Source organism: Pelodiscus sinensis, chromosome 7 (genome assembly GCF_049634645.1).
Source record: "Pelodiscus sinensis isolate JC-2024 chromosome 7, ASM4963464v1, whole genome shotgun sequence".
Lineage (NCBI taxonomy): Eukaryota > Metazoa > Chordata > Testudines > Trionychidae > Pelodiscus > Pelodiscus sinensis.
In genome coordinates, this window is record NC_134717.1 from 67,041,650 (window position 1) to 67,067,180 (window position 25,531).

The window sequence follows — 25,531 nt, forward strand, 5'->3', positions numbered from 1 at the left end:
CTACAGGGTTTTTTTTGAAAAAAGTGGCCTTTAAAAAAAAAAAAAAAAAAACACCCTCCCCTGCATCTAGACTGCTGCATTCTTTTGACAGTAAATTGAAAGAACGCAGCAGTTTTTTTGACCACAGAAAACTTCGTTTTACGAGTAAGTGCCTCTTTTCGAAAGCGCTCTTGAAAAGAGCTATATAATGCAAACTGTGCTTTTTCGAAAGAGAGCATCCAGACTGCCTGGGTGCTCTTTCGAAAAAGCGGCTTGCTTTTTTGAAAGTACTGGTTGTAGTCTAGACGCTTTATTGAAAGTATCTTTCGAAAAAGCCTCTTTCACAAGAGGCTTGCAGTCTAGACGTAGCCATAGTTACACCGTTTTAACTGTATCTGTTGAAAATTTTAGTTAAACCTATTCATCCTTATGTGGGAAGAGAAGAAATCCAGAGTTCAGAATTTTTAAAATCTTGCAACAAACTCACTCCTGTGAGTCACAACTATATAAATAATTATGAAAATGTTGCTTTGTAGGGTAGTATAAAAACTGTTGGCTACTAGTACTAAATGTGTCACTAGTTAGTGTATGTGGTTCAAGCCAATCTTTGAGGATTGAATATGCTGCTGGAGACATCAGCCGCTTTTCCGGAAAAACTTGCCAGCTGACTACACTGGCCGCTTGAATTTCCGCAAAAACACTGACTTCCTACTGTAAGAAATCAGTGCTTCTTGCGGAAATACTATTCTGCTCCCATTCAGGCAAAAGTCAAAAGTAGACAGCTCATATTTGTTTTCTGCAAAAAAGCCCCGATCGCGAAAATGGCGATCGGGGCTTTTTTGCGGAAAAGCATATCTAGATTGGCACAGACGCTTTTGTGCAAAAAGTGCTTTTGCGAAAAAGCGTCCGTGTCAATCTAGACGCTCTGTTCCGAAAATGCTTTTTAATGGAAAATTTTTCCGTTAAAAGCATTTCCGGAAAACCATGCCAATCTATACGTAGTCTAAATTAAAAGTTCAGTTAGGTGGTATTCTACTGACAGTCCCTTTCTTTTGTTTGCTTTGCAATTACCTTTATACATTGGTAGAGGGTCAAGTCATAGACATGAATGTGAGCATTTGGACCCTTCCATATAATTAACAACTAGTTTTTATTTTTTATACTTTTGCTATGCAGGTGTAGAAACACTTGCCGGTTCTGTGGTAATAGTGTCTGTTTGTAAAGACTATTTCCTCCTCTTACCTGTTGTTAAGCTACATGGCATAAAATATTCAAGAATATAGTGTTTCCCTGTAGATTCAAGATTCGTCTTGAATATTCATTATGTAGTACCTCTTGTTTATATTTTCTCCAACCTTCTAATCCCCCTTTTCTGATCATCGATGACAAAACTTTTCAAGTTTATAAAAAATGCTACCTGTAAATTACTGGGACGTGTTTGCCAGTACTTCCTTTGTGGTGACCACAGTATATATAATTTTGATTACATGATTTTTCTCACTCTAGGAAAGTAAACTATCCCTACCTTTGGTGAATTGAATTCTGTTAAAGCTTTATAGTTTGTGACATGCTGCACATTCCTGAAATCTGGATTTCCTGCATTTTCCTTAATTTGTTTGGCTCAGAGATTAGTCAAGTGATCTGGAATTGATCCAGGTTTTTCTTATATTTATTTGTTAGAATTTTCGTAAAGTGGCGAAAGTGACCTTGTAAGTCCTGTAGCATTTTCTCTGCACATTTAAATCTCTATATTTACTATATTTATAAAAATTGACAACAGAGCTTTATTTTTCTTTTCATTGATGTAGATTATTATTTATTGGAACCCCAGGTCAACTCTATGCACTTTATATGCAAGCATTCACCTGGATTTCTGTCTTTATACAATATGCTTTCTTAGTTCGGGTAAATCAACTAGTTAAGCAGGGTGTTCCCATAATTTGCTTCGCAAGGAATCAAAGGATTATACTTTATTTGTATTAAAAATATCATTCTGGAGACATGGAACATGGGAGAAAACATGGAACTCTGGCATTCTGACCAGCTGGTTCACAATGGAGCATTGCATGCTGAGATCTGTTGCCCCTAAAAGTTACACTTCTGAGTTAAGGGCTGACTTCAGTCGCCTTTGTACTAAAGCATGATTTTGTTCCTGAAAGTAATTTGTATTTCTGTTTGACCCTAAATTGGATTTTTGAAAAAAAATGTTTGTGAATAAAATGACATGGTTTGTTTTTTTAATTACATTTTCTGTTAATATATGGGCAGTGAATGAAAATATCAGCTGGAAAAGTACAGTGCCTCTGATCTGGAAATACATTATATAAAGATTAGATCAAGGACCATTTAGAAGCTCTTGTGATTTATTAACCAAGTAGTGTGAACTAAGAACATGGTGCTGAGCTATTAGAGTAATTGTGCTTGCTTCCTGTTGATGTGTTCTGCTAGTCAAATTTTCCTTGAAGTAGACAACTTTTGTTTGTGCAGTTACTCAAATAGCGTGAAAGCTGTTTATTTTACATCTTTGTCACTCATAGATTAAATTTTGGTTAAAATATGTACAACATATTGACCTGCTTTTAGGTATAAACAATACAGTAGTACTCAGTGCCTTTTTTATGACAGTATGCTCCTTCTTTTGGGAGCACTCGCCACTTTTCCCCAGCACAGCCCCCAGCCAGCCCTGTGAGCACTTGTGACGGAAGCCAACTCTGGACACGTGGCAATTAAAGGGGCCGCAACCGCATGTCAGCCTGGCATGTGTGTGTGGAGGGGAGAAGGGTTTTTTTTTGTAAACAAAAAAAAGCACTGGTAATACATATGGTCAGCATCTGAACAGAAATTATATAAGGATGTTCACAGTGCTTGTTTATGCTTATTAATATTCCATTTTAAGACCTTCAGAAGATAACTAGCTTAACTGAACCCATAAGTATTTAAAGAGGATATTTATTATTCCGAGATAAATGTTGTTTAATTTATATCAATAGACTTTATATTTCTAAATTTGGTAGAGAAGGGCAAAATCAGTTTTTTTTTGTTTCTGGACTTAGACAAAAATTAAGCTGCTGTTTGAGTGCATGTCTGTGTTTTGCACTCTGTGCTCATTTCCCTGATTTCACATTCTTTTGGCAGTGTCTGTTGGACCACAACTGCTCCCCAAGCCTCTTGTGTGACCCAGATAGGGGCATGAAGGGTATGGCATCCTCAGCTGTCCTCCTATTCCTTCTTACTGCCTATTTCTGAGTCAGAAACGTAGTGTCCAATTCTCTCAATGTGATTAACCCTTTTGTAGTGTGAAAAATTGGGAGTGGTGGGATGAAGGTGTTTATCCCTCCCTGGGGCACATGGCCATTTTGCGCCAGGCCAGCCCAATTTCGCAGGGTCCCCCTTTGCCATGGCGCATGCATGGTGGAGCCACAGCGCATGCACGGGGCTTTTTGAAGCGCGGGGCCTGGGTCGGCCGCCCCGCTCACCCTGCCCTATATCCGCCCCGATCCCTCCCCTCCTTTTTGAAAACAACCCAAGCCCTTATTTTTTTATTTCTCTGGTAAGATTTGTGTGGCACTAGGTTCAGCCCTTACAGCAGAGCCAAAGTCTTCTGGATTTAAGAATTGCTCATTGTGATGCAGTGATGGCTTTAAGCGGTGTCACTATTGTGTCCTGGGGAGGGGCATATTACTGACGGACGAAAAACTCTCTAAGGGTACGTCAACACAGCAGTGTTATTTCAGAATAACTGATGTTATTCTGAAATAACATAGTCTGTCTACACTACAAGCAGTTATTTCCACATAATATCAAAATAAGGTCAAGCTGGAAGACTTCTTAACCTGATTCCTGTAACCCTCATTTTATGAGTAAGGGGAGTTGGAGGAAGAGGGCTCTTCCTCAGACTTCCTGCTGTGCAGACAGTGCCAAAAGCTGAAAAGCTATTTCAATGCGTTACACAGTTGACATAGCTCAAGTTGCTTAGTTTATTTCAGTTTTATCCCTGCTGCCTAGATGTGCCCTAAGAGAGTTTAGGGAAGACTTTCCTGCCTTTTGTGGGGGGTTTTTTGGGAATGTGTCCCCATCTTTGGAATCTCAGGTATCAGTGGCTGAAGAGCCTGAGCAAACCTTTTCAAGTATTCCTGTGAACTTGGGATCTACCCCCAGTTCAGTGTCTTAAGTCTAGAGACTGTCCTTTAAGATCAATAAAACATCTGTTGTCCAGGGGAAGAAGGACCACTTCTCTAGCAAGGGGATCAGATCTCTGTCTCCCTTGCTGGGTTCTAACAATAAAAAGGTGCAGATGGCCTGGGTCTACCTCTTTTTGAAGGTGGTCCAAAATGGCCCCATCTGGCACTTTGTCGGGCACTGGTCACTATGTCTCTGTGTGGACTTACTCAGAGCTTCTAATGTTGCCCAGTACCAGTCTTTCAGCACTGAGGTTCTTGGTGCCCACAACACCAGTTCCTGACATTTTTGATGGCTTCTGTCTGCCTTAGAACCTTTTTCAGTGGTGACAGCTTTTATAGTACTGAGCCATCTAACTGTCCCAGAGCTATGTGAATCACCACTACTTTTAGCTTTGAAGATCACATCTTCAGTTTTGGTCACTTCACCCAGTCTGCTCCAGCTCTGAAAGTAGTCCTTCTCTTCTTCGTTGAATCATAGCAAAGAGGCATCACCAAAATGTTCTTGCAATCCTAACCGTTTTGATTTTGTGACTGAGAGGGAATCGAGAGTACTTTTTTATAACCCTAGATTAGATTTTCCAAGAGAGAGCTCTCCTCAGGGCCCCCTGCCTCATACCCCTCCCATCAGCATTGTCAGTAGTGGGCACCATGAGGCTTGCAGCCAGTCTGAGGCCAGCTTCTGCAGCTGCACCTGGGATAAGGACTCCTCCTTCCACAAGAATGCAGGGATTACTCAAAGACCAATTCCTCCTCAACAGCTACAGGAATACACAATGCGGAACAGGACCTGCAGATTGGTGAACAGTTCATACCAGCACCCATTCTCTCTGCTGTGCCTGTTGAGACAGCGGTGGTATCCTTGTCATCAAGCACAAAGCCTGATTAATAAAACATTTCAAGATTCATTATGCTTATGGTAGATATGCTCAAAATTTCTGGGGTAGCTGTGCAGAAGACATCCCGTATCTTACAATCCACACAGTGATTTATGTGATGCTAATAAAAAAGGGGCCATATAAGGCAAGACAAACTCTTCTGGTTGATTAGCAATATCAACATTTGATAGATTTGAACATTTCTGCATACGTTCTGTTCCAGGTTGCAAGTAGGGGCTGTGGTCAATAAGATCACTAGTCAACTGGGATCACCAAAATTCATGTTCAGAGAAGAAGCCGAAGAGACTTGACCTTATTTGGCAGCAAAAATGTTCTTCAGGTAGTCTGCAGGCAAGAATCTTTAATTATCAAACTGTATTGGCAAAATGTTCTAAATTGGGACAGCGTCCCTAAATTCATGGACAAACTCACATATGACAGCATGGAGGAATATAATTCTCTTGTCTGAGGCACAGCTTATGACACACACATCTCTCGAAGCTTCTCTCAACATTAGACACAGCAATAAGATCTTAGACCGCCTTCGTTGTCATGAAGAGGCCCGCTTGACTATAGCCACCTGGAATATCAAAAGAAGAGCAAACATTGCCTCCTCTTGTTGCCATTTTCTGGTTCCAACTCCTTTATTATATTTAAAAAAATAGCAAGTGGCCTCACAATCAAATTAATAGGTCAGAAATTAATCTCTACAAAGGGCTTTTTGATCTTTGTGCTGTATTGCTGTCTTGCCATGTCTCCCTTCTCCAGATACTATATTAAGGGGGAGTGAGCCACTGGTCATGTGGAGAGCATCAATACTAAGTACCAAGAATGTGGCTGGCTGGGTCTAGTGTATGTTTAATTTTGGAGGGAGTGAGGACAGTTGGTTGCATCCTCCAGAGATGAAAGAACTTGTTTGAACATGGCAGGAACTGTATGAGGCATTTTGACATTTGGCCACATTCTTCTGAATGTTGCCCTCTGCCAAGAGCATGAGGGGTGGTGGTGGAAACATTTTAGAGTTGAGGCTGATTTGTGATGGGGAATAACAGACCATAATACAGTGCAGAAAAAGTTGCATGAGACGTTGTCTTCACTGACCCAAACACATTGTATCTGAAATCTTCCTAAGAATTGTATACCTGTGAGTGAATGCACTTCCTATTGTCTGAGACCGTATTTGAAGAGAAAACATTCTTGGAAGTGTTCCCTTTCTGTAGTCAACCGCAACAACTAGGTGAGGCTTCTTAGAAATAAACATTTCCCTGCCTCTCCCAACAACATGAAAGGTGCTGGAATATTTCTACTCACTTGCTGTGAGTTGTTTATTCATAAAACAGTTATAGCATAGACTACAGATGTGCAACACTTGTGTATGTCACCCTTTCTAGTGTACCTCAACTGGGATGGGGGAAGGAGGGAAAAGAGCACCTTTCGTGGTGAAAGATAGCTCAGTCTGCATGCAGTCCTCACTTCTTCAGAGATTGTCAGACTGCCTGTGTAAACCTTTTCTAATGTAGCCTCTGTAGCCCATCTTGGTTGTGCATGCTGGGCTTCCCAGCACCCCTCCACAACCCAAGTGGGCCACACACCTGCCTTCCTAGCTCTCCACCTTCCCACATCAGACCAGGCTCCTGGCTCCCCACGTCCTCCTGCAGTACACTGGGCTCTTGGCTACCCCAGCCCACCTGCATGCCCACCTGTATATATTTTTTGCTAACCTCTTAAGGTGCCACAAGATTACTCGTTTTTATTGAAAATTAAGTTTTCTGTTTCTCCTCCACAGTCCTACATATGCAAATTAAACACTAGAGAGACACCCTAGAGTTGATTTCACAATCGTGGCTCCAAAAATAAACTCTCTAGTTGGGTGTTTGAAAGTTAATGCTGCACTAATAGTTTTTAAAGTTAATGGCATTGGGGTGGAGGTGAGTGGAATTCTCTGTAACAAGCTATAAAACTTACCCAAGAGGAAAAAGTTGTAAACTTGTCACACTTAGGGGGAAAAAATATATACTTGTTGCATTATGAAAATGAAATTATTTGAGCTGAATGCACAGACTCCTGATATTACAAGCCAGTTTTTCCTTACTTCTGGATAATGTAGTTAGTTTATCCATGTAGCCTTGTAAATATTTTAAAATTCTGTTGTAGAGGAGATGAATTTCCTTAGGGATTGCTACCCTTTATTATGCTAAATAGTATTCAACATTGCCATAAAAGTGTGTTGCTTGGAAAAAAAAATTGGGTTTGAGAACAAGAAACTATAATAAAGTTTCTGACTGAGTTATTGATATTGATTCATGGAGGGCTGTACCTCCTTGTTCAGCAAGACTGATCATAAAGGTCACTTAGAAACACAATTGCATTTCATTATTGTCATTTAAAATCAGAATTGTAAAGGACTTTCTTGGTTACTATAAATTGCTCAGAGTGATGACTTCTACATGCAGTAAAGCCTGGCCCCTGTTCCTAATGGTGCTGCTTGTCTTGCTGTGTGTCTATGGGTAAGCCGTATAAACATAGGTAAGTCACTTAACTTTACCTATGGCAAAATGAGCTAGAGAGGTTAGTTACAATTTACTCATCTCCTGAGAGACTTGGATGAAGCATACTATATGGCTATGTCTAGACTGGCATGATTTTCCGGAAATGCTTTTAACAGAAAAGTTTTCAGTTAAAAGCATTTTTGGAAAAGAGCGTCTAGATTGGCATGGATGCTTTTCCGCCAAAGCCAATCTAGATGCACTTTTCCACAAAAAAAGCCCCAATCACCATTTTCGCGATCGGGGCTTTTTTGCGCAAAACAAATCTCAATTGTCTACACTGGCCGTCTTGCGCAAAAGAGACTTTTGCCCGAACGGGAGCAGCATAGTATTTCCGCAAAAAGCACTGATTTCTTACAGTAGGAAGTCAGTGCTTTTGCAGAAATTCAAGCGGCCAGTGTAGACAGCTGGCAAATTTTTCCAGAAAAGCGGCTCATTTTCCGGAAAAACTGGCCAGTCTAGACCCAGCCTATATGTATATAACAGTGATAGTGAGAGCCCAAATGTCTTCTTAAACTAGTTTCATCCTTCTGTTATTACGTGTACTGATTTTAAAGTGAGAACTATTTTGTATAATACTGAAAAAACAGTGAAGTTTTTTTTAAAAACTCCCGTTAACTTCAAGGAGAAAATTAGAACACTTCTGAGCTATATTTTTTAAATATATAATGAAAAACAAATGCAGCTAGAGTAAGTTTCCATTTCCTTCTAGCTAATGAATGAGATTTTTATAGACTTTTGGTGAAAGCACAGTATATCCATTTAACAGCTAGTAAGGCCATGTTTGGTAGAAAAGATTCTTCCCAAAATCAGTTTACTTTACTTTACTTTTGAAAATTGCAGCCATACACAAACAATGGTTTCCAATATTAATATGTTCAGTGAACTACAAAGGAACATTCCCATGTAATATATACAGGATGTAGAATAATCTCCATTTCTAAAATAATTTGGTGCTATCCTGTGTTGGAGGCTGAATGTTCTGCAGATTACTCCTCTTGGTGTTGGCATTTCTGACTTTTTTTTGTCCTTTTGACTATTTTATTAATTCAAATTTCTAGATCTAAATCAAGAAAGTAAATTAAAAAAATCCTTAGAATCTGATTATTTGTAATTTCAAAGATGTTTTCTGTGCACTGATTCTGGAAGCATTTCACTTATCAATTATATACAGATTTATAATAATCAGATGCTTCGACCAAAACTTTTAAACATAGGAAGCTAATGCTATGCCCCTAAATCCACATTTGGTTTTGGGTTTAACATTTTTCTCTTCTGGTATAGATGACTGCAGCTGTTAGAGAGCTGACATCAGCATGTTCTGGAATTTAGAACGTATGCATTGCTAAAATTGATATTCTGTATTGATACAATCCCCTCTCCAGGGCTGATTTGAACTTACTTTCTGCAGCAATTTGACCATTCCTACACCCCACTTGTTAAATAGATCCTACTGACAGTCAAGAAGGTAAGGAGACCTTGTAATAATAGACCTCTCCCCTCAGTGTGGAACATTAATCCAGGTTCACAAAACACACTCACCTTCAACTGCTCAATCTATTTTTTTTTCCAGAGTTAATCTAGCTCTGAGCTGGATTAATGATGAAATATCCTGTTAACAATAGTTGCAAAAGCTCAGGAAGACTAACAGGTGTTACAACACTGTGGTGTTGGAAACTTGCCCTTACTACAAAGTATTGATGCATGTAGACATTCATTTGGCAGCCTGTGCACTTGTGTTTAATATGTCAGTTTGCTTATGGCACAGCTGCCAACCAAAAACGTTTTAAATAGCTAGGGCAGGAACACAGAAGAGAGATCACTTTGTACTTTGTTGTATTCGGACAATAAACAGAAGCAGAATGTGGTGTGTCTGCCATCTCCTGCAGCCTTGAAATAACTTGTAGCAGACTTTTAGGGCATGTCTAAACTACATTTTTTTTTCGAAAGAGGATATGCAAATTCCCGTGGAATTTGTATATCCTCTTTTGAAAATTCTCCATAGTGTAGACATAGCCTTATTGTGGATGTATAGAGGAAACAGATTATAGTGGCAATGTCTGCCGCTAAAAGCCTGCCACTGTTCTTCTAAATGCTGCAAGAAGACAGATGTGACAGTTTAATACGACTTCTACTTTATTAATATATCTGCTAAACGTTCAGTGCAGGTCTTCCTCCTTTCTAGTCTGTGCCCATCTGAGGAAGAGTTGCTGTCTTCCTGTGGCCCTCCAGCCTTTTAACTCAGTCCCAGCACCATTGTAACCCTGGTTTACTCCCCTCCTATGAAGGATGTAGCTATGGGGAAATGGGGTTTGCCGTTTGCTGAACTACCTGACGTTAAGGGTTCTAACCCCTTTCCTTACCCACTGTAGGGGATACTTTCCTATTTACAGTACATTTGCTCAAGCAGTGTGGGCCCTCTATTGAACAAGTAGCTGCATTGCACACGTGCCAAGTTGCAACAACTTGAATTTTACAGTCACTGGTGCGCTGTGCTGAGAAGCAACTAGAAAAATCCTACTTTCTCCAAGCCAGTTTAGTAGTATGAGGAAAAATTCCTTCTCAACCCTGAAAAGTGACAAATATGATACTAATAGACCCTCAAACCCCAGTGTGCCCTAATCCTAAGGGGGGAGAGTTCTGGTTCCTGCATGCAGAAGAGCATCCTGGACAGGGAGAAGGCCTTATAAACCTTCCCTTGGGGGTATAAGGGAGCTAGTGTGCTTTGGCTGCATCTTTTGATTCCAGCCCATCAGCTAAGAAGCACCTTTTCCCCTGCTGCCTTCTCCCTCAAGTCCACATAGAACACTCCCACAAGGCTAAGGGAAAAAGAGGAGTCCCAGGGCTATTTTCCCCCAACGATCCAGAAAAAGCCTTTCCATTTCTGAGTCTTACATAGCATTATTTTCAAACATGTTCCATCAGATCTATATAATCCACTTCTTTCAGTGGGCATGGGAAGGGGATATGTTTCACCCATAATGGTTGGGCTATGGCCATGGTCAAGACAATTGAAATTATTGCAGTTTACTCTCATTTACTAGCCAGCCTTCAAGTACAACTAAATTACATCTCATTAAAGTTCAGATGCAGGCAAGATGCTAAGTGACGGTATTACAGTTAGTTTGGATGTGAGGATCCCAGGGCATGCAGGAAAGACACTCTTAATTTAGGGAAGACTGTTTGAATTTGTGCTAATAAAAACTGTTGTGGTTACAGTACTTTGCAGTGTTTGTAATACTCCTAGATGAGGTTTAGTAAAAGCATCCAGACCTTCCACTTTGAGTGGTGACCCTAAGAGTAGAGTACTCTAGTCTGTATCCCTGTGCCTAAGACCAGAGACTTTTAGGCTGAGACGTTTTATAGTGCTGTGCACCCAAACTTTCCAAAGAGAGCCCCAGCCTGGTTGTGACTAATAATGACTAGCATATGGCTGAGTACCTTCAGTTGGATTCTCTCATACTGTTACTGCTGTTAAGCTGAAGAACTCTGTAGGGTACATCTACACAGTAGGGCAAAAGTTGAATTAAGCTAAGCAACTTCAGCTACATCGATTGAGTAGCTGATGTCAAAATAGCTTAATTCGGCTTTTGGCACTGTCTACACAGCAGGAAGTCGAAGGAGGAACACTCTTCTTTCAACTTCCCTTACTCCAATTCATGGTAACCCTCATTTCATGAGGAGTAAGAAGTTCTCCAGTTCAACATTATTTCAAAATAAAGGCTTGTTGTGAAGACATGCACTATGTTACTTTGAAACAACATCAGTTATTCTGAAATAATGCTGCGGTGTAGATGTACCCTAAGAGGACAGGCTCAGGTCGATATCACTGTTGAGAGAAATGAGCAGTAGAGAGAGGTCCAGCCTTTTCTAAAATAACACCAACTGAACTGCTCACACACGCTACCAAGTAGTTTGGCTCTGCAAAAAATTGCTGTGCCACCTGCTGGACACTTAATAGAGCACAAAGTAGCCTGGACACCAACAACCACTTTACCTGTAGTGCAGGGGTGGGAACCCTAAGGCCAGGCCCTTGGCTTGCCTGGATCTTGCCTCTGAACTTAGGGGTTCCCTCACAGCATTGGGGAGCCCATGGTGGTGCTCCAACCCCCACTGCCATAAAATATACTAGCTTGGGCCCCCTGGGGCTCTGGTGTGTGAGCAGAATGGGGGGGGGGGGAACGTCTTTTTCCTGGGCCATGTTAGTGAGGGTTTGGGTGTTCTTTTGTTTGGTTGTGGGGTTTTTTGTGCTTCTCACCTGTGTGGGGACCCCGACTGATTTTTCTGTGGATCAGTGGCCCCAACCCAAAAAAGCTTCCTCACCTCTCCCGTAGGTGCACCTATACCATCTGCTTCCAGGGTGCTTACTGATGGCCATTATGGCATTGCAGGGATTTAGATGTCCAAAGGACTTACTAATATGGGAGACACCCGAGTCTCCACTTCTTGATACTGGTGTCACAGTGGTGTGCACCTCATCTCTGGATGTGCAGCGGAGGCAAAAGTTAGTGCATGCGCCCTGGCCCGCAGCTCCAGCAAGAGCTGGCTGAGCTGTGGCAAAGGCCAGCAGGGAGCTATTTAAAGAACTGGTGGTGACCTGGGTTGCAATAGGACAGCACCTGTAAGAGATTTTAAATTACTTTAGCTGCTGACATGCATTCTACTTCACAACACGGGACTGTTCCCCCTCCTTTAGTGAGGAGGAGGAGGAGGAAGACTTTTTTGGTATTAGCACAGGGCTCCCTGTCACAACATGGAGTTACCAGAATGACCGGTATATTTAGACAAGCTACCACCCACAGCATTGGTAGAAACATCCATGGATACTCCCACCCATGTCCTTTTCATCACAATGGCCCTAGTGGGACCTATTGGCTGCATCAAGACAGCAGTTTTCCAGACCTTCCACCATCCGCAAAGGGAGAGTATAGCATTCCCCATCAGACTTGATAATTAGCCCCTCCCATCTTCTGCTGAACTAGATAAAGTGGCCACTCTTGAAACAAGGGGTGAGAAACCTTTTTTCTACTAGGGGGAGGGGTGTCACTTACCACAGCAGAAATCAGTTGCAGGTCACACAGAGCCCCATGAGGAGAGGAGGTGCAGGAGAACGGGGCTTCCCCTGGGGCAAGTGGGGCAAGAAGTGAAGGGTTCGGGGAGTTGAATGCGGGAGAAGCTCCAGACTGGGGCTGAGTGGTTTGGAGGATAGGAGTGGGCCCATGGCTGAGGCAGAGGGTTGTGGTGCTGGTGAAAGTGCAGAGTCTGGGAGGGAGTTTAGCTCTGGAAGTGAGCTCAGTGCTAGAGTAGGGGCTTGGGTGAAGGAGAGCGGGTTTGTGGCTGGGTTTGGGGTACAGGATCCAGCAGTGAATTAGGGTGCATGAACAGGTTCTGACCTGGACCGGGTTTTGGAGTGCAAGTATGGGCTCTGGGAGGGGTTGAGGGGTGCTGACTGTGGTCAGGTGCTGCTTACCTAGGGTGGTTCTGGAGTAGCTGAGCTAATGCAGACTGTTCCCCCTGCCCTGGCCCTGCATCACTGCCACTCCCACTAGCTGCCACGTTATGCGGTGCACACTGTCAGCCCTCAGAGGCACGCCCCCACAGCTCCCACTGGCTACAGTTCCTGGTAAACCTCTCAGCTGTTTGCCTCTCAGGACTTCAGAACAGCACAGAAGACACACTCAACAGGAAGTTCTCCTAAGAACAAAAGTAGGAAATAGATATCACCATCCTACGCAGAAAATTTATACCTGGGGGACTCTTGCAATTAGACGTCTTTGCCGCACCTGCGAATAGCATATGCTCACACTTCTGCTCAAGAGCAGGTCTGGCTCATTGATCTCCTGCCCTCTGCAGTGCAACGCACACCTCTTAAATGTGTTTCATCCAATTCAATTAATACAAAAATAAGATACAAAATAAAGGAAGAAAAGGCCAGAGTTGGGATAGCTCTGAGATAGCCCAGACAGCTGCAGTTCTCTTATTTTTTTGCAGATAATGATATGCCCTGCAATCACTCTTCATCCCATTCCACATCTCCTTTCTCAGGATGTGGGCCACATGCACCACGCTAATGGAAATTCTGTGCCTGTGAGTGTGGCTCCTTAGATGGAGGACACTCAGAAAAGTTCTGTTAAATATCAGGGAAAATAATCTCATCAGATTTCATTTAGAAATGGAAGAGATTCTGAGTCTGGTGTTACAGTAGACAAGTTACCACTATAGTCTCTTCTTTTCCAGTGGTGCTAGATTCTATAGCCTAGAACTAAAAAAAAAAAAAAAATCAGATCTTGTTAAATTCACTGAAAGTACCTCTCTCAGTCATCACAACCTTTCACCAAAAAATAGAAGGTCACTTAGTATTTGTTCATGCCGCAAAAAGATTTCTTAAAGGCACGAGGAACCTACATCCTGCAATTTGGGACCTTAATTTAGTTTTATGCTGCCTGGCAGGTCTCCACACCCTTTTAGCCGCCCCTGTTCACTCCCACATCTAAGAAAACTTTATTTTTATGGCCATCTTGTCTGCCCCTATTGTGGCACAGAGAGGCGCTCCCATGGTGTACCCTTCCTTTACCATTTTCTCCAAGGATATGGTCACTTTACAAACACTTGCAAAGTTCCTCCTAGGGATGTGATAGGATACATGTTTAAACTGGTTAACTAATGAGCCTGGGCTCATCAGTTACCCTTCAAGGTTACAAGGCTCCCCTCCCTTTCCCCTGTGCTGCTGCCTCTGTATCAAAGGCAGTGCTGCAGGGGGTGGTGTTTCCCCTCCCTCCGCCCCCGCATGCTGCTGTCTCTAAATACAAAAGGAAAAACTATGCAGCACTTTAAAGACTAACAAGATGGTTTATTAGGTGATGAGCGTTCGTGGGCCAGACCCACTTCCTCAGAGCATATTCTGGAAGAGAATTGGCATGACCATATATACTAAAGGAATACAATGGAAAAAGTGAACACATTATTAAACTGACAAATCAGATTTAGTACAGAAGGTGGGGTGAGAGTTAGGCAGCAGTGCGGGTGGCAGGCAGAAACCAGTCCAGGTGGGGTCCCAGTACGCCTCTTCCCCCCAGTGTGTAAATATGTAACTGCTGAAAATTTCAGCAGTTGCATGTTTACCAAAAATCCACATTTTAACATCCCGGCTTCCTACCTTCATCCTTCAACTTGAATCAACTCATCAATCTCTCATCTTATCCTCAGACTGGGGAAGAAAAAAGGAGGCAATGTTTCACACACTCAGCGTCAATAGAGATTATTTGCTATTTAGGAAAGAACCAGGCTTTTCAGAACATTTCCAAGACTGTTCCTTTCCATCACAGATCGATGCAGAAGAGCCTCGCTATGTAAGCAGAAGTTCTTGAAATGGATCTCTGATGACGTGAGCTTTTCATATCATCAGCTTGACTTGCTGTCTATCCTGTGAACTTGACCATAAGACAGTGGCCAGCTGGGAGTGGGGTGACTCTGAATGTTCCTGGCCACAGATAAGGTTCCTGCTGTTCTGGGCAGGGTTTTCCCCTCCCATGCTGGTCCCATGCCCCACAGCATAGGGCCTCTTCCAGCTTCAGCCTGGGGCTTCCGTCCATGCACCCCATGTGCCTCCTGCCAGGGCGCTGGGGCTTCCCCTCTGCATGTTTCTGGCTGGGGGCTCCCCCCCCATAGTCATGCCAGGGACAGGGGCTTCCCTCTCCCCCTTTCCCCCCTCCGTCCGCCATGCAGCTCCTATGAGAGCTCCTCTCCCTGCCCTCACTCCTGCTCCCCTACCTCCTGCTGTAAGTCCCCTACACTTCCAAGCCCCTTGCCCTGCCTCCTACTCCTCCCAGTCCCCTGCCCTAACTCCACCTTGAGCCTCCCCATAAACCCGTCCTGAGCCCCTCATTCCCTCATCATTTAAATAAAGCATGTACATTTTCCTTTTAATTTCAGATTGGGTTACCTGAGGTTCCTGGGTCACCTCCTGAGAGGTACAAGTTGAACCTTTCTTAACCAGGACTCTCAGGTCCGGCAACATCCCTGGTCAGGGAAGTTCTAGGACCAGAGAGTCCCATGGAGGGCTGGTGGCTGGGAGCCCAGCAGTGGGACTGGAGCCCTGAATGGGGATGCCCTGTGGCAGTGAAACTAGGAGCCCAGCAGCACAGGGCCCAGCAGTCCCATTGCTGTCCACCAGAGCTGCCTGGTGAGGCTGGGAGACTGCGGGGCTGCCCAGTAAGGTTGAGGCCTAAATGGGGTGGCTGCCCAGTGGCACACTTGGACCCCAATACGGGAGCTGCCATGCGGGGCTAGGAGCCCGGCAGTTGGGCTGTGGTGTTGGGGCTGCCATAGTGGGGCTGGGAGCCCTGTGCTGAGGGGGCAGTGGCATGGGGGAAGCCGGTGAGGAGGCTGGCAGTGAGGCCATGGCTGGGGAGTGCTGGTGGCAGCAGGGGCCTACAAATGACCCTCCCTGGTCCAGCAAAACCCCTCATCTGGGACCAGTCAGGTCCCAAGGTGCAGGACCAGGGAGATCCAACCTGTAATAGAATTCTGAATGGAGATAACTTGGGATTGACTTTCCATGGAAGTTGTTTGGGGAGTGTTTGATATTCTTTGCTTATAGATCCATTAATTTTCAGTGCATACAAGACAATGCAACAGATTATTTAGATTGCAGTGTCTTGCGCCCTAATATTTCCCTTTAGTCCCGTCCCCATTCAGTTAGCACCTCATCACCTCCATTCCTTTTGTGAGCATTTGTCCCACATTAGTTATTTCATAACTAGATACTGTGAAGTGTGAATCCTTGTTCTTCATTAATTGCCATTAAATCTGAGGGTGGAGAAGGATTTGAAGCGGAAACACTGACGTGCGTTCCTGGACTAGATTCTGGTAATGTGGATTAGCAGTGATAAAGATTTTATTTTCAAAAACAGGTACAGGCAGAATTACCATATGCCCAATTTTAATACACACACCTTTGGGTCAACACAAAGATTTCAGTCATGGCCTTGTGCTTTGATTGATCATAATGATATTTTTCACGTACTACGTAATATTGGCCACTGCCACCATAAGTCCCACTTTGTGGAGAAGTTACCATGTGTCCATTTTAAGAGGAGGGTGATGACATTTAGTTTTCTAGTTGGTACTCTTCTTTCTGGGCCACACAACAAGGCGTCTACCTCACACATTATGTCTGCAGTACACAGTAATTCCTCATTTAACACTATAGATGCATTTCTGACAATATTCATTCTAAGTGAAAACGTGCTATGCGGGGGTCAATTTTCCCATTCAAAATAATGGCAAAGGAGAGGTTGCATTTCAGGTGGTGGTGGCAAAGTCAATTTTTTGTTGGTGCTGGGTAGTCAACGTCAACATTAGATATCTAGAAATACAAGATAATTAGCAACACAAGTTGCCGCAGTTTGTTAAAAAACAAATATAAACACGTGAGTGAGTGGAGCTGTGACCATGTGTATTCACCCGTATTACCACTATTTTCACTAACTTATACCTCCATGCCAAGTAGTCCGCCACTTGATTATTTTTGTGTTATTTTGGGGATGGTTGTGTTATTCTAAAAAAGTTCCTAAAAAAAATCATGCTATTGCAAAAACATGTTAAGCAGGCACGTGTTAAACGAGTAATTACTGAACTAACACTTTTTCAGAGCAACAAGCAAAATCTGGAACTTTCCAGATTTGTGTGCCTTAGTGGTAGACCACCAGGGGAAGCACATTCATATGTACCCTAAAGATGTTTTCCAGGTAGCCTCTTCAGTGAATTGCTGCTAACAGACTAAAACCATCTTCATGTGGATTGAACACAAGCAATGAATCTGTGTACAAGGCATATAAACAAAGATTTTGCCGTGATACAGTGTTTAAGTAACAATAGTCATGATCAGTGTGTGGTATCAGTAAATTTGCTAGCAGTAATCCAGAGCAGAGGGCAGTCATGGTTGAGGGCATCCCAGAGGATGATCACCTGGAAAATACTGAAGCCGATAATACTAACATTTAATAAAAAATGTGTAAAGAGGCAATAATGCTTTCTAGGAGCATGGGAGGACACTTGAAAAAGCAGGACACACAGTAATAGATTATAATCCGGGTTCAGTAACCCTGCTCAGCCAAGAGTTTCTGATGGATTTAATCCAGCTTTGAGATAAATTAATTTTTTCCAAACTGCTGCTTTTCCTGTATGTGCAGCAGCTAAATTTTCTCTCCTGAACTGCTCAGGGGTTTAAGACAGACCGTTAAGTTAAGCAAATACCCTTGTCCAGCACTTCCAGAAGCCAGAAACAATTGATGGGGTGACCCAGACACTCTTTTGCTGAATTGAACATGATCCACAACATGGCATGACCTGGATCTTCTCGAATAGTGCTCTCCAGTATGTGGCTAAGGGAAGAGTGAGCATGAATAGTGATCATCACAGGCATACCTGATCCCATGCAAGGGAATTATTTAAACAAAATAAATGTGTTTGACATTTCTATGCTAACCGTGGTACATTATTCCTATTGTATCACGTGTGAGCAGATGTATTTGTTTATTCTGAGGTATCAGTCTAATGAAATTGAGGTCCTATTTACTCTGTGAAAACAAACCAGCTACCTTGATAATACGAGGAAGGCCCCCTTACTCCAAACATTGTTACTGCACAGTTCTTCTAGCATTGTGTAGATAGGACTATTCGTTGTTAACTGTTTCTAACCCATGCTAATGTTTTTGAGTTGGTTGGAAACTCAGTTGAAATGTGGTCTTAAGTTTTAGATGTTTTAACAGGGTTGAACTACCAGGGTGAAGGGAGCTCTCCTGTCATGGTAGTTCTTCCAGTGTAGACAGTCTTTCTAGCCTCTTGCCTATGAGCTACAAGCTCTTCTTGCCACTTTCTTAACTGGAAAAATCTGCTTTATGCTATTGAGAAATCTAATATGGGAAGTTTGGAGTTGTAAGAGCTGGAAGGGGGATTCTTTAATAATCTTTCAATACCCTCGAGTAGCAGTTTTTGTCTTTATTTAAATGTAGTGTTATAGCTGTGCTAGTCCCAGGATTTAGAAGACAAGACAGGTGAGGTAAGAATCTTTTATTAGGCTAACTTGTTTCTGTTTTTCACCAATAAAAGTTGATACAGTATCAGATAATTGTTCCATTTTGGATTCTGCACTAGAGCAATCCAGTTCATATATTTAAAGATCACTCCTTTATACTTGAAACAAAATACAGGACTATGTAGCACTTTAAAGACTAACAAGATGGTTTATTAGATGATGAGCTTTCGTGGGCCAGACCCACTTCCTCAGATTAAATAGTGGAAGAAAATTGTCACAACCATATATACCAAAGGATACAATTAAAAAAATGAACACATATGTGTTAATCTATTACATATGTGTTCATTTTTTAATTGTATCCTTTGGTATATATGGTTGTGACAATTTTCTTCCACTGTTTGTCCATGAAAGCTCATCACCTATTAAACCATCTTGTTAGTCTTTAAAGTGCTACATAGTCCTGTATTTTGTTTCAGCTACACCAGACTAACACGGCTACATTTCTATCACTATCCTTTATACTTGTCCTTCAAGTGTTTAAATCTCTTGAACTGCAGAGTATGTAGTCAGAACTTGCTGCAGTTGTGGAAAGACTCCCCTAGACTTCAGTTGGCTTGCATCAGGCATAAGGTGAATTTTCTAGTCTTGTCTTTGAAGCTGAACAGAAATATGTTTCTACTAATTTGCGTAAAAAAACAGTCAACTTCTGAACATCAGAAATACCATCCCTAACCATTTTATATGGCCAGAGGCGTGGCGATTGCTACTAATCGGACCCTGACTGGTTTCACAGACATAAAATGTTTCCCTAAGCAGCTATCAGTTTATGAACACATTCTACTTTATCTCTTACTATCTACTGGAGGTTTTGCTTTTATGTATTTTGTGTTCCAATACTTAATTTTGCTTCTCATATTCTCTTGCCTACTCCCAAGAACAACATAAAATATTTGGCTACCTTCTATATCAACATTTTCACTTTTGCAGTTAATGACATTCTTTAGCTGTTTGTTTTCAGTTTTTAAAATTAATAACTACTTTGATCTCTTCTGAGCGAACGTCTATAAATACAAACTCCAACATCTGGCCCTTTCCAAGTTACTATTCACATAATATGTTTTCTTTGTACCCGTATTACAAGGTGCAGAAAGCCTTGCTGAATTAATTAGGAATTGAGAGTGCTCAGCGGCTCACAGTTTTTGGTACAGTTTTTAACTTTCATACTGACAGCTTACTGTTTGGGGGTGGACGGGTTCTTGCAAGCATTGTAGCAGTTTTCATACATCCCTGTGGGAGAGTCACTTCCTGAATTAGGTTCTGATAAAATTAAAAGATAGTTAAACTAATTTCCTTTTGGTGCCTATACTTCTAAACACAAGCTTCAAACAGATACCTAGAGAAGTGCACTTTAATCAACTGTACTTAAACGGGTCAGTAATGGGGTACAGAACTGTCCAACTCCAGCTGATATTAGTTGTGACCAAGTTACCATCTGGTAGCTGTTCAATAGCTTATCTGAAATGAGTTTGTTGATCTCAGTCTAGTCCCGATAATATGTGTCCACAGTACAAGCTATAGCCACCACACTGATTGACACTTTCATTGGTAGTCTCAGGAATTGGATGATCATGGAAGCTGAACTACGTATTCCTCCGTAGCAGTGACTCTTCCGAGAACAAGGCAGGGATACATTAGCCGGATAGTGTGAGGCAGTTGCTCCCGTTTCTTCAAGATCTCAAATTCCTGATCCGTGTTCCATCCTGCAGCAGTTGAGCAATCTGGCCTGAGAGTCCTGAGGGGGTGTGTCCATTTCTGTTTCCCAAGCTCCACCCTTTCCTGCCAGTAATGCACCCTTGCTCCCCCCACCATTGCACCCTATCCCCTGAGGATGTGGCTTTGAGGATTACTGGGGGCAGGAGGGGGAGTGGTTGGGTCCTCCCACACATCCCACATGGCAGAAGCTGCAGAGAAGCAGCACAAGTGTGCCTGCTAAATGTGCTTTGCTTCTCCATCTCAATAGGGGGAAGGAGTTTGAGATCTTTGTGATAAACAATGATGTCAGTCTGCCTAACAATCTTGAATATTTAGCTTCAGTGCCACTGTGAGGCAGGGCAGTGCAATTCTCCCCATCTCACTGATGGAGATCTGAGGCACAGAGAGCCTCAATGACTTGTCCCATATCACCCAGGGAGTCTCTAACAGAGTAGAGAACTGAACCCTGGATCTCCCAAGAGTTAGGACAGTGCTCTAATGCACGGTCATTCTTCTTGGTTTGGCATTGTTTGTGCCTGTGGTAAAAGGAAAAAAATTAAGTGTGTTGATTAGAAAATGGGTAAACAAGGCATAGATCAATTACAAAGCATTTTCTGTAAGCTATATATAATAAGCAGTGGATTTACATGCAGCCTGTTCCCTGTGTTTGATCTTTTCGAGAGAGAAAAGGGGAGGCTTTAAAACGTCAGTAGTGCCAGAGTGACATTTATATATATATATATATATATATATATATATATATATATAGAAATGTAGCCGTGTTAGTCTGGGGTAGCTGAAGCAAAATGCAGGACAATGTAGCACTTTAAAGACTAACAAAATGGTTTATTAGACCTCAACTACCCACCCGGAGAAATAAAAAAGCAAATTGAAAGAGCCAGACGAATACCTAAAAACCATCTACTTCAAGACAGACCCAAGAAAACCAACAATAGAACACCACTTGTCATCACCTACAACCCCCAACTTAAACCTGTCCAACACATTATCAATAAACTACAGCCTATACTGGAACAGGATACCATACTCCAAGAGGCTCTGGGAGACAGATCCATAGTGTCCTATAGACAACCACCTAACCTCAAGATGATTCTTACCAACCACCACAGGACATACCACACTAATACCAACCCTGGTACCTTCCCTTGCAACAAACCCCGTTGCCAGCTTTGCCCACATATTCATTCTGCTGATACCATTATTGGACCTAACCAAGTGAGTTATAAGATCAAGAACACATATTCCTGCGCATCCAGAAATATAATTTATGCTATCATGAGCCAAAAGTGTCCGTCTGCTATGTACATTGGACAAACATCTCAGGCACTTCGCCAAAGGATTAATGCCCACAAAACAGATATCAGACAAGATCACAAAGAAAAAAACAGTTTCTTGCCATTTTAACCAGAAAGGACACTCTCTCAATGACTTAACCACCTGCGTTCTGCTACAAAGACCTTTTACATCTGCACTTGAAAGGGAATCCTCTGAACTGTCATTCATGTTAAAATTCGACACTCTCCGGGAAGGAATGAACAAATGCTCAAACTATCTTACCCATTACCATGATAGCTTCCCCAATTATCACCTCTAATACCATTAGCTCACAGACATCCCACTCTCCCCACCTCTAATATCATCAATTCATAGACACTTACCTTCCTTCCTTCCCCACCCCTCCTGCATCCCCCTCATGTTCTGAAATGTGATTTGTCCTTTTCATATGTGTTCATTTTTTTAATTGTATCCTTTGGTATATATGGTTGTGACTATTTTCTTCCACTATTTGATCTGAGGAAGTGTGTCTGGCCCACGAAAGCTCATCATCTAATAAACCATCTTGTTAGTCTTTAAAGTGCTACATTGTCCTGCATTTTGCTTCACACAATATATATATTTGTCTTTCTTCTTTTTTTTTCTTCCTTTCCCTCCCCTTCCTTTATTTATTCTTGGATCTGGACTTTTAATACTCCAGTCATCTGAAGAAGTGGGTTGTGCCCATGAAAGCTCATGATACCATCTACGTGTTTTGTTAGTCTTGAAGGTGCTACTAGATTATTCGTTGTTTTTTAAGTTTTTCCAGTTACAGACTAACTCGGTGACCCCTCTGAATTTTTTATCATGGTAGGCAAGTAAATATAAGTAACAAGCTTGAACTCTTGCCACATGTTGCACATGTTAATGATACAGGTCTGTCTGTGCATGAGTTGCAGCCAAGCACACTACAAGAACAATAACTCACAGCAAGTATATTGGCTAATAGTAGAGAAAAGAATAATGACAAGAATTGAAGGGTGAGTTCTCAGAGCCTTGCCTTGCAAAGTAGCCAGTGCCCTCACCTCCCACAGAAGTCATTGGGAGTCGCAGATTCCTAGCACCTCGCAAGACTAGGCCCTGATTTAATAGGGTTTGGATTTTGTCATTTTCTCCACAAAAAGGCAGCAGGTGACTTACCCTAGAGTCATAGGCTCATTGAGTTAACCCCAGGAAATTGGCCGAGTGCTAAAGCTCAGGGCTTGCATCAGTGTCAACACAAGGAGGCAAAGCAGGAGGACAGTAGGTCAGTGAGTCTGTGCTAATGGTGATTCAAGGTAACCCTGCTAGTGTTCATGCTGCTGGACCAAAGATGGTGTCTGTGTCCACCTTAGTCTTTGAGTTTCAAGTTTTGAGGCCATACCCATAAAGATGCTGCAAAGATGTGATTTGTTTATGTCCTTTTGTTTTTTCTGTATAGATTACTGTGCTGCTTTATAACTAATCTTTATTCAATACTGGATAGGGAAATTTATGTGAAAAGATTCCACAGTTCTAGCTTATAAAAGGTGCAAATGATGACAAAACACCCCAATGTCCCATGAACACAGCCACGCTGTTCGGGGAACAGATGGAGAAGGCTGGGTGTATGTGGTAGAGAATCCAAGAAGAATTGTGATTCTGAATTTGTTTTAATGATCATCTATAAAGGAGACAGAGTTCAATCCAAACTGAATGGATTAGTTTATGCTTGGGAACCTTACTGATGAAGAATAGTACTGGGCAATGTTGCAAATCCCATTTTAATAGGCTAAGACTTGGTATCTCTAGCTGGCCATAAATGCTTATGAAACTGTGAAATATATATTCAGGACTTGTTATCTAGAGCAGCCTTTCTGAAATGAATCTTTGTTGTCTTTCTTATACTTATTAGTTTGTCTTCTTTTTATTACTTAACACTGTGAAGCATTCTGGGACGTTGTCTGTAGAAAGCCTCCATACTGTATTAGCAAAAGTAATGGAAAATACGAGCAATAACAATATATTGAGAAAGGTGCTGTATGCAGGTTTCCTCAGATAGCTTTTCCTTGGCATACTAGGTGCTGACTGGTAACATCTCGCTAGTCTTCAAGTCCTGGGTCTCTATTCATCCTTAAGCAATCTGTCATGATGAATTATGTAAATCATGCAACGGGTTAGAGATTCGGTAATATATAATGTTATGTTTAAACGAGAAATACAATTTGATCAACAAAGGAAAATATTTCTAAATTTTTTGTAATTATAAAATACAGATTGTGTTGTACAGAAAAACTAAAAAGTGGTATATTCCGAGTTGGACCAAGAAGCATTACATTGCCAGTGATGAAGCTATTTGGAATTTGATCTGAAAGCCTTTTTAGACTGTATTAAAAATATACCCAGATACATTCTTACATAGTTCACATTTGCCAATAGTGCCCTTGCTATAGCTTTGCTTTCTCACCTCAAGAAAAAAAAATAACTTTTTCCTTCTCACTTCACAGGTAAAGTCTGTGATAAATCTGCTCTTTGCTGCTTACACTGGGGATGTATCTGCACTCAGAAGGTAAAATCAATATGGAATTGGGGAAAGGAAATCACTTGTGTTTCAGCTACTATTGCACATGAATTCTGAACATAAGACCATGGTAGAAGACATTATCATGAAATCATAGAATTCACAATTCTAAGGAGGGGTAGAAGGGAGAACAGCAAAATAGAGACAATGGATTTCGGGAAGGCGGATTTTGGTAAGCTCAGAGAACTGATAGGTAAGGTCCCATGGGAATCAAGACTGAGGGGAAAAACAACTGAGGAGAGCTGGCAGTTTTTCAAAGGAACATTGTTAAGGGCCCAAAAGCAAGCTATTCCGCTGTGTCGGAAAGATAGAAAATATGGCAAAAGACCACCTTGGCTTAACCACGAGAAATGCATGATCTAAAAATGAAAAAGGAGTCATATAAAAAATGGAAAGTAGGACAAATTGCAAAGAATGAATATAGGGAAATAACACAGGAATGCAGGGGCAAGATTAGAAAGGCAAAGGCACAAAATGAGCTCAAACTAGCTACAGGGAATAAAGGGAAACAAGAAGACTATTTATAAATACTTTAGAAGCAAGGGGAAGACCAAGGACAGGGTAGGCCCATTGGTCAGTGAGGAGGGAGAAACAGGAACAGGAAACTTGGAAATGGCAGAGATGCTTAATGACTTCTTTGTTTCGGTCTTCACCGAGAAGTCTGTAGGAATGCCTAACATAGTGAATGCTAGCGGGAAGTGGGGAAGTTTAGAAGATAAAATAAAAAAACAAGTTAAAAATCACTCAGAAAAGTTAGATGCCTGCAAGTCACCAGGGCCTGATGAAATGCACCTTAGAATACTTGAGGCGCTGATAGAGGAGGTATCTGAGCCTCTAGCTATCATCTTTGGAAAATCATGGGAGACAGGAGAGATTCCAGAAGACTGGAAAATGGCAAATATAGTGCCCATTTATAAAAAGGGAAATAAGAACAACCCAGGAAACTACAGCCCAGTTAGTTTAACTTCTGTGCCAGGGGAAGATAATGGAGCAAGTAATTAAGGAAATCATCTGCAAACACTTGGAAGGTGGTAAGGTGATAGGGAACAGCCTGCATGGATTTGTAAAGAATAAATCATGTCAAACCAATCTGATAGCTTTCTTTGATAGGATAACGAGTCTTGTGGATAAGGGAGAAGCGGTGGATGTGGTATACCTAGACTTTAGTAAGGCGTTTGATACGGTCTCCCATTATATTCTTATTAATAAACTAGGCAAGTACAACTTAGATGGGGCTACTATAAGGTGGGTGCATAACTGGCTGGATAACCATACTCAGAGAG

At 41.9% G+C, this 25,531-nt stretch overlaps 1 protein-coding gene across 2 annotated transcripts in view; it reads left to right on the forward strand.

Moving 5' to 3' along the window:
* The window catches only part of GLS (glutaminase), a 118,160-nt gene that overhangs the window by 84,937 nt on the left and 7,692 nt on the right, over positions 1–25,531 (forward strand). For both annotated transcript variants that reach the window (XM_075934203.1, XM_075934201.1), the window contains one exon: positions 24,175–24,236. In XM_075934203.1, the coding sequence (XP_075790318.1) occupies positions 24,175–24,236 (62 nt within the window). The remainder of the gene's footprint in view (positions 1–24,174; positions 24,237–25,531) is intronic.